This window comes from Buceros rhinoceros, unplaced genomic scaffold, assembly GCF_000710305.1.
Source record: "Buceros rhinoceros silvestris isolate BGI_N320 unplaced genomic scaffold, ASM71030v1 scaffold8104, whole genome shotgun sequence".
NCBI lineage: Eukaryota > Metazoa > Chordata > Aves > Bucerotiformes > Bucerotidae > Buceros > Buceros rhinoceros.
The window spans coordinates 18,876-29,157 of record NW_010408861.1 but is presented as its reverse complement, the minus strand read 5'-3'; the positions used below and the strand labels follow the sequence as shown (position 1 = coordinate 29,157).

The window sequence follows — 10,282 nt, the reverse complement described above, 5'->3', positions numbered from 1 at the left end:
CTTCTGTGCTCCACAGGAATCAATAAGTACAGCCCCTCAGAGTTATGCAGAATAATTCAACTTGTGTGACTGGAAATGCATTAGAGGAAATGTAGTACTGTGTGTCATCATGAAGGGGAGATCAGCTTTCATACATTTTCATGGAATTTCAACAGTGAATTTAAAAATGCATGAAAGACTCTGATTTCTCCCAACCAGCTTGTCATCATCAGTAACAGAAAATGCAATTACAATTCGAATTACAGTGGTATGACAGAGGGGATGTAGTGATCTTTCGTCTGTGTGTTATTAACAGGAATGTGGTGGTGTTAGTAAGATAAACAGCCGTGATTCAGCGTGTGCATTGAAACATCGGATGAAGGTTTCACATTTCTGTAATCATTACTAATTAACTTGTGACATCAAAAGAGGGAGCACAGTAGGATACCACAAAAAAATAGACTATGCTTTTAAGTACTACTAGTTCTGCATCTTTAATTTGAGTACATCAACAATCAAAACAATCCTAATGCTGCACTCATCTCCAGAGACTTCAGTTGAGTTGAATTCTGAATTGCACTGAACGACAGTACAGAGGTGGGAAATGCTCATGACATTGCCCCCACAGCAGGGTCCCCAAGCTCATTAACTGTGCCTGAGACACAACGTACCTTGTACAGCCAGTTATTAACATTGTCATTACAGAAAACCATAGCTGTCATTAGGAAATTCAAGGCTCCATTTGTATATTCACATGGTAAGAGAGTTCTCTGGCCTTATGAGCATTCAGCATGTAAATGACAAGCACGGAGAGCACGAGGGAGAGAGCAAAGCTCTATTTTCAAATGAGGGAATAAAAAAGCAGAAGAGTTAAGTTTCTCACTCAAGGTCATACAAAAGGAAATCAGAGTGCAGTTCAGGAATGAGTTCAGATTGCCTGAATTCTAGCCCATGGCCTGAACTGTAGGAACAAATGAGCTTTCCCCACACATTAGTCTAATCCAAACATCGTATAGCAGCAGCAAGTAGTCAAATGCAAGCCAAAATCTACTCCCAGTGGAGTGACTTTTACAAGTGAGAACTGAGTCAGACCTGGAATGTCAAAGACTTTTTGCTGTCATTTTATCAAGATAAAAAATAAATTAGAAGCGGCAGTTTCTCTGTGAATTATCTATAACGAAACAGCCAAAGACCTGAACCTTTCTGCCCTGAATGTCTTTACTGTCCATTCCCTCAGATGAAACAAGTCTGAAAGCTATTGTGCTGAATAGCGTTGTTCTGGAGGCTGCAGCTTTCAGTGTCTCTGCCGAAGCAGTATGGCAAGCACAAGTGTCTGATGTTCATATAAATAACTCAAACACACAAATAACAATTGAGTTTCTGACAGGCAAGAGACCTACATGACCATGTGATGAGGAAGGAACACAGAAACAACACCTACTTAATAAAATTTCTGTATTTTCTACAACACAGCAGCAAAATATGTCAAGGACATTGGCTTTAAGAACTTCACTGGGAAAAACGGCTTTGTAATTTTTGAGTTGGGTTTTCTTTTGTTGCTGTGCAAAAACAAAGTAAAGATTCAGGCTGCTTAGGCTGAGAAAAAACTCTGTTGTTGAACACTGCAGCATGAAAGGTACTAGCCTTGGGTCTGTGCGTATAGCCCAGACCAGGGGAAAGGAATAACCTTTAAACTGTCAGCATTTTGAGGCAATGGGAAAAGTTGCTTTTAAACTTAACTATTTTTCTCCTTTGCCATTTAGTGACAAAGATGCTGATGCTATTATGCTTAGCTCAATTGAAAAGCAAAATTACTAGCTTAACTCTGGTGCTCTGCTTATTAAACACTTCCATAATGCTTCATACAATGGGATGTATGCTAATTATAAAATGAAATATTGATGCTTCTTGGCTGTTGTCACCCAGTAAGAATATCAGGATGATTATACCCAGATTAATAGGAGAACTAACCTGGACAAACCTTTCCAATAAGAGGACCAAGGATATTAAGTGTAAGGTGAGTTTGCAAACAGTTTTTAAGTCACACAGAAATTCTGAAAGGTGACAGGAAAGTTTGACCACTTTGGGAAACATTCTTACCTTCAGATCATTTAAATATGAGCTACTGGTTGGTTTTGCTTTTAATGATATTCATATGCTGCCAGATATAAATGCTTTCAGGAAAATTTCATGTGAGTCAGGGTTAGAGAAACTGGGCCAGAATCCCAGCTCTCAGAATCAGCACTGCTGGTTTTGGTGCCTGCCCTCCTCTCCACTTGCACAGACTTCAGTGATTATTTTCCTTTTGTGTTGTCTTCAACTTCTTTTGTTCTGTCCCTGTTTCTCTTCAGACATCCTTTACTGACACTGTGTTATTGTCAGAATGACACAGTCCTGGCCCTCAGCAACTCCACAGGCACAAGCAGGCTCTAAAAGAAACCTCTGTGCTGTGGTCTGAATCCAGCCTGAATCCTGCCTCTGAATCCAACACCTGGGTGAAAACATTTTTTACCGCTGCCATTTGCCTCTCCGTAACCCCCTAGAAATCCTCTTCACTACAAGATACAGTGACTTTTCAGAGCCTCCAGTGAGCCTGCCTCTGTAGTTTGTTCTTTTCAGACCCAGGTGGGTCCTTAGATGGAGGAGAAAACCCTAGGAAGATAATAGGAGTATAAATCTCAAATGAACTCTTGTACCTTGGGTCACCAGCTTCTTTTTTTTTTTTTTCAATCTTCCTGCAGGCCAGACAGAATATAGGCATGAAGAAAGAGAGCTGGGAGGCTGTGGTGTATGGAACAGCTCTGCAGATCTGAAGGCTTCAAACAAACTGTCTCAGAGGGATACAGGAGATGTTAAGATGAACAGGGACTACAACATAAGCCACTGGTTTTTTTAAATCGGAAAAACACAAGCTAAAGGAAGAGTCCTCATCAGAGTGTAGCACTTTAAAAATACTGACCTCCACTCCTGGGGCCAAGGGTTGAATAGGACACCCTTTCTTCCTCTGCCATTAGGAAAAAAAACCTACACGCACAGACATATCCAGCTTTTTTTAACTTGGCTGATGCCTTCTCTTCAGCCAAAATGGAGTGGCACAGATTTTGTGGATGCTGAACATCCTGGATTGTACTATGCTGTATAACTGTGCAGGGCAGAACTAAAGAGAACATGGCAAGTTGTTGGTTTGTGATACCTTTACCTTGTCTGCAAGGGAAAGAAACTTCCCTTTAAGAAGTGTGGTTGGACTAAGCAATACCCAGAGATCCCTTCCAACCTCAATTATTCTGTGAAATCAATATCTATTCTATAAAAGGGTCATTGTTCTTTTGCTTACTTGTTTAAATTTTCTAGTGAGTGGTGTGATTTTTGTTACTGAAGCAGTTAATTTGGTAAATGCTTTAGTGTTTATATAATTATGCCACTATATAACCACAGTTTATTCTCCTGTAGTTTGCACATAGCTGGGCAAATTCTCTTCTTTGTTGAATATTTCTTTTGCTGCAACGTCAGCCCAAAGTCATTGTCAGATTGGGTCGAATTCACTCAAAAGTTTTGTTGGTTACACTGTAAACTCTTTGTATTGACAAATCTAGAAGCAGGAGGTGAAGATTCATCTAGAGAGTAATCAGAAAGGCTGGAGGCTGATCAATACTTTTTCAGTACTCAGAGCAATTCCTAACCTCTTTCTTATCAGATATAGTGAAAGAAGGGCCCCCTTTAGATCTCCTCAGAAGCCAACCCACTCGTCAAAATATACTTTACTACTCCTTGATCCACAGCATGAGGAAGACACCATCTCCTAATGGAGGTGTTGCTTCCAGACTGGTGAATACTGAAGAAGGGCTATAAAAAAATCAATCAGAATCAAACAGAAAAGACAGAACAATTCACAGCATGACAGAGTGGTCAAGGTGTCTCTACAGGATATGTGAGCTGAAACTCTCACAGAAGGAGGAGCAGGACATTTGTCCTGAGTTTTCCACACCGTGGGTGATTGTCTCTCCCTCTGACTATTGGCATAATTCTGATAGTTTTGTGACTGACTTCTCAGATTACCCATCTCCTTCTCTCAATCCGTTTCAAAACTTTGCTGAGAATAGAAAGGCAATGCAATAAACACCTTTATTTTTTTTTTTTTTTAAGCCTGAAGACTTTGAATCTTGTTCTGGACTTTTTATTCTTCATCTTTAAACACAGAAATCAATAATTTATCCAGACAAAATTATGCGTTTATACTGTTATGACAGCATCTACAGTAGCAGTGTTGTATGACTGTCACTATTGCAATGAAGTGCCCACATTTTGGAGAAAATAAACATTCAGGTCAAACAACTGCTTCAGGTTAGATGTGATTTATTATATGTTACTGCCTTTACAAATCAGGACACCTGTTTGCTGGGAAAAGCATCAATAATAGAGATGTAAAAATCCCAATGCACCCCTACAAAACTCAGCTCTAGAGGTCATCCTCATTTCTCTTCCTCACTACAGATGACATTTACTATGGAGAGGGTCAGGACTAATTTCCATGAATACTCTCAGCTGTAGAGGGATGTTCATTGTCCCCTGGCATAAAAGCAGAGTTGTTTCAGGATTTATTGGCCAGCTACACAGGATAAAGAAATCAAATTGGATTAGGAAAAAAGACAAAATAGTTTCTTTGTGATTGTTATTATGTGGGATCCTACAATTAAACATAGATAAAGAAGGGCTGAAAAGAAAAAAACAGCCAAAAAGATTTTTAACACTTTTTTTTTTTTAAGGATTCCGAAATGAAGGGAGTGGAACAATGAAACACCAAGTTAAGTTATAGATATAATAAAGACACAGGCTCTGATCAAAGTCTGAATCAGCCTCACGTTTGCAATCAACTAAATGCTGCTGCTGACATCTTGAGATTTTGTCCACAAATGCTTAAACAATATGTACCAATTTGTGTGGTGGGGACAGACCTGTACCTGTATGTTAGCCGTGTTTGGCTGAAAGTCAGGGACAAGTGAAAATGGAAATTCAGTTTCAAGCACAGCAGTAAGTCAAAAGCACAATTAAGGGTGGGCATCAGGATTCAAACCTGCACTCTCCAGTTCTACTAACCAAAGCAGTTTCCAGTTTTTACCAACTTCTCCTACCTATTACCCTATGCACTGTAAGACTCTCACAGTCTCATCATCTCCATACATCATCCTTACGTTTAGGAGCAAACTCCACCCAGCTACACTGTGGAGCTGCTGGACTTTATCCCACACTCTCTCGATTCACCTCTTCATCATTTTGCAAACTTTGTCTGGCATGAATCAGACACAAATACACCCATGGGGCCTGGGATGCAACATAAAAATAGAGCCTACCTCTTCCAGCTGCACCAGGAAAGTGACATTGTGTCCTTGCTCAGCTGTCAGTTTGCCATCAGATGTGATTATGCGAAGGCCCTGCGGGGGTTTGCCAGGACATTGCTGGGGTTTTGCTGTGTACCGTTCCCTCACACCATCCGTGCAGTTATTAGAAACGACTTTCCGGTATCTGAAAAGCAAAAGAGAAATCTGTGGAAGATACTGACAGGGAGCATAACAGGGTTAACTGGGAACAGGAAGGCATTTTTGAGTTTTCTTTATCCCAATGAGATTGGAGAGAACAGATTTCTAGATGTATTTTACCGTTTGTCTCAGCCAAGCATTCCTCCTGTGCCTAACATACGAGTAGTTAATACTGGTGTTAACGGCATGTAATATTTGCCTGCATAGCCACATATCAACAAATTGCCTAAAATAAAATCATATGATGATCTACATTACATGTTAAATAATTATACAGTTATAAATGATATACACACACAGTGTGGAATTGTGTTCAATTACTATACTGTTACACATAGTTTAACAGCTTTTCTCACATGCTCTCCACTTGTCAGTTGTGAGGCAACTCTCTCTAAAGGTGCAACCTTCAAAAGCTAAAAAAAAATAAGAGTTGAGGAAAAAAAAAGCAAATTCTTCCTATCTTTGAGTGAGTACAAAATGCCAAAACACAGCTGAGGGTTCCTTTATTTTCTTTAATCACTTACATGTTTGAAGTCAGTATCTTTACTTAAACTACATCTTCCATTGACTTCCAAGAGGGCCAAAGAATAACCTGCATTCCGGCTAGCTGCAGATTATTCCAGCTGTTACATCAGTTTCATCTCTTTCCTCTAATTTGTTTTCCACTGTTTCTGCCTCATCCAATCCCACATGATTCTAAAAGAAGGTTTGTCAGAGATTTTAATCATTTGGCCTTTGTATTACGGTTCCCCCCCAAGTTTCTTTAAGGCATTATTTTTCAGAGAAAGGTCTGGACCATACATGATGGAGACCTGGAGTGCTAAACTGGGCACCCTTAAACATCAGTGAAGAAGAGGTCCCAAGGGCTTCAGCCAGCTCTGAGACACCTATAATAAATGCAGTCTGCAGCCATGGGTTAAAGTCGATATGGGTGCTCTAGCTGGATAAAGTCTGTTGTGCCACTTACCCAGTGCTGTTGAGATAACTTTGTCCAAGGCTACAGTCTTTTGACAAGGAAGATGGGTTATACCAAAACGCTGGTAAACACTGCCCGTTGCTGTGACGTTCATATCCATAATCACTGTTTCACCATTAAAACAAACCATCACATAAAAGAGAAAAAAAAAGAACCAATATATGTGTTAGCTCATGCTCTGTACTATTAAAACAAGTTTTGATTTTCCTCCATCTGTTTAGTGGGATTTCTGGTTTCTTATTGATAGAACAGATTCTTCACCCCATTTTAGCTTTTTTTGGGGGGGGGTTGAGTTACCTTGCATATATCCCAGCATAAACAAGCAGAACCAGAGCAGGTAGTTTATGAGCTATTGCATTGTATTCTCCCTCTACAGTGTAATGATGATTCTCAAGTTCAACTCTAGACTCAAATACAATAAAAGCTAGAGATCTAAGCTAAGTTCAATCACTGCTGTCTCAGTCATACCTTAGAAAACTGAAGTGCTAAATTAGCACTGAAGCATTAAACAGTTAATTGTACTTGGAAGCTATATCACATGAGCTGTAAAGGAAAATTTACAGCCCTGAGAGAGCTTATGGCTGAAGACATTAGCAGTGTATTTGGTAACGGAAAAGAAGGCTGCGAGCTTCAATTCTGTTTTTGTTTGGAAATGTTACAAAAAATTGTTTGTTAGAAACAATGAGTCAAACTGTATTCTTTTTTCCCAATTTGGGTTTAGTTATGACTACATTTGCTTTAGTTCACTAAACAACAGTTAAAATTGGTTTTGAATGCAGGTAAGCAAAGACTCTATGAAAACTGTTATTGAGGAACAAATAAACGAAAAAACCTCTTTAATCAGTATTCCATTCACATCTGGCTTTACTTTCCAGCTGTTGAGTAATAAGGACTGTTTGGTTGGAATATCATTCTTACTTCCTTTACTAAGATTTCTTCATAGCCCATAATGGAGAAGGTAATGGCAGAACTGCCATACAGAGTCCACCAACTCCATGCCAATATTCCATTTGCAACATGATCCTTGATCTTAAAATGGTACTTCTCTGCAAAGCACTTTTTTTCTTATTATCTTTAGTGTCTCGGTATCGAGTAACTTGATATTCTAAGAAAAGAGGATTAGGGCAGCTTTAGACTGTGATTAAACACTCATCTCTGTATACATAAAAAAGCAGAGAGAAAAACAAGAGGCAGAGGAACCCCAGTAACCCGATCGGAGCCATTGCAGACCCTGCCCCAACTCCTCCCAGGGTTGTCACAGGACAGCCATCAGCTGATGACCAGGGTGAGACCTATGGGAGAGGCTCTCTCCAGATGACTTGCAGATCACTGAGTGGGGTTGCTGCACATAGGGGTGCGAGGCTTATTATGCCACACCAGCGAAGAGCATCTGGGATCTCTATTTCTATTCTCCTGGGTGAGGGGCCACCCGTTCTCTGTGTGTGTGGTGGTGTAAGTCTCAGCAACTGGACTCAGACCATGAGTCACAGGGGTCCACGCGCCTGCACTGCCAGCAACTGGACTGACTGCAGTGCGTACACACTGTGCTGGTAAGCACTGGGCCAGACAAGCCACTGAGTAGCATAAAAGGCTTAGGAGCTAGCTGCTGGTGTGGTCATAAATCTGACCAATACCAAGTCTCTGAATTGGTTATTGGACAGACCAAAAGGTCTGAGGGAACGACTACTGGTGTAAAGTCATGTAGGTCTGGACCTGCTTTTGAGACCTGCTATATGTATGTAATATCTATGCATGAAGCAACTGGGAATGTCCAGTGGTCAGCAACTGAGTGAACAAGGCATCCAGGGTCTAGGTACTGGACAGACCTAGGCGCCTCAGACCAGGCGCTGGTGGGATCAATATTGTGTGTATGTTTATAGTGTGCATATCTTCCACAAATGGCATTTCATCGGGATTAACCAGAGGGAACAGGATGAGGCAGCTGGTGTTTGTGTGAGTGCTGTGTTTTCTGTTTGAGCTAATCTGTATCACCAGATGTGTGCATATGCATATAGGTATTGTGAGTACATGCATATATGTATTGTGAGTACACGTACACGTGTGCCTATCAGGAACAAACGCTCAACTTTGCTACTGTGCGGGTTGGGGCACATGGAGCTGCAGCAGCCTCACCTCTATCAGGCTATTAGATTCAGTGTCTCCTAACAGACAGCAATGTGATCAGTGATATTCATAGAATAGTATTAACAACACGAAGAACATTTAACAGAATGAAGACTTTTTTCAAATGTCTTTTTCTTTCTGGACCAAAACATGATGGCTTAAGAAACCCTTTAATAAATCACTATTAAACAATTTTAAGAAGTCTGCTAATGATCTAAAATATGAGACAAAGAAAAAAAAGGAGAGAATATTTTGCATATTTTTGTAAAATTTCTTATACTTGTTATCAAAAGAAGGACATTGAGAAGAATTTTTTCACCAGTTTTTACTCCTGTCTGCAAATTTTCCTTCTGAATCAAGACAAAAAATGTTTTGAGACAATCTAAAAAAGAAGAAATTAAAAAGATGACATTAAGCAAAAGAAAATGAAAGCTTCATTTCATTTGGGAAAACTCCTAAACATCTATTAGACTGCACAACTGTTCCAAAGGAACATTTTGGCAGCTGTGGTGCTTGGGATATCTACAACAAGTAATTGAGAACATACTCCAGGAAACAGCAATGAAGTAGGTGACCTAAATGGTCTTTTCCTCATTTTTTTTTGATTGAATTTTCATCAATCTATTTACTCAGATGCTAGCAACTGAATGTTGTTTAATTGCTTGGGAAGCAGCAGCCAGCCTATTCGCCCACCGCCATGTGCTTCTCTAATCATCCTTGTTGGAATAAGAACACTATAGCTGCAAAATACACTTTATAATGAAGAATAACACCATTCTGATTTGCTTAGAGAAAACAAATATTTACATACAAGTGGGACTCCTGTATTTTTGTAATTCATTTGTCAACGCTCTGCAGCACTGTATTCCTAGTTATCATGTGTCACTATAATTAAAAAGTTGTTACACTGTACACACACGACGTTCTGTAATCATTTAGGTGAAAACAAAACAAAATAATACAGTGAAATCTGCCTCAGAGGGGATCAGTACTCACAGTTCAATTTGATGCAGTAGTATCAGTCTGGGATTTCTTACTACACATGCATCGAGACTCAAGCCATAATTTTAGTTCCTATTAGTACCTTCACATCTGGACAAGCTAAGCTTGACTTAACTAGGTTTGACTATACTTGGATCATATTTCTCAAAGTCAAGAGAATGAAATCATAGGATTTTCCACAGTAGAAATAGTTCTAAGCACAGAAGTTTCACAGTATTGTTTCCAGGCTTGCAAATTGTCTGGCTCATTAAGGCCCTACAGAAATACCATCCCAGTAAATGACGTGACTTGCTGTTCCATATCTCTCTACAGATGCATCAGCGCTTGTTCACCTCCGCAGTCTTGGAATCTAATGAATTCCTTGGCTACAGGCTGGTGCACGCAGAACACTGATGCTGACAACAAATTGCTGCCTACAATTTGGCACACCAGGCTCTGTAGCAATCAACAAGCATTAGCATCAATTGGATTGCCATAGCACAAGCCAGTATAGCAAAATCTGGGGACAGGGAAGGCATCAGCTTTAGGCTGCAATCAGCTAGCCGAGTCATTGCCTGGTTACTGGGAATTGGAATTTGCATATATCGATGATATTTTGTGCCTGCTTCAAAGGAACTCAGGTGACATAGATAATGTATCTATCAAAAAAGAATAGAGCATTTACCAG

The 10,282-nt window shown here is 39.9% G+C and overlaps 1 protein-coding gene across 1 annotated transcript in view; it reads right to left on the bottom strand.

The window, feature by feature from the left end:
• SORCS1 (sortilin-related VPS10 domain containing receptor 1) overlaps positions 1-10,282 on the bottom strand; it is a 58,942-nt gene that overhangs the window by 30,744 nt on the left and 17,916 nt on the right. The window contains exons 8-9 of the mRNA XM_010135027.1: positions 6,481-6,594; positions 5,328-5,499 (exon numbers count right to left, since the gene is read on the bottom strand). Coding sequence (XP_010133329.1) covers positions 5,328-5,499; positions 6,481-6,594 — 286 coding nt within the window. The remainder of the gene's footprint in view (positions 1-5,327; positions 5,500-6,480; positions 6,595-10,282) is intronic.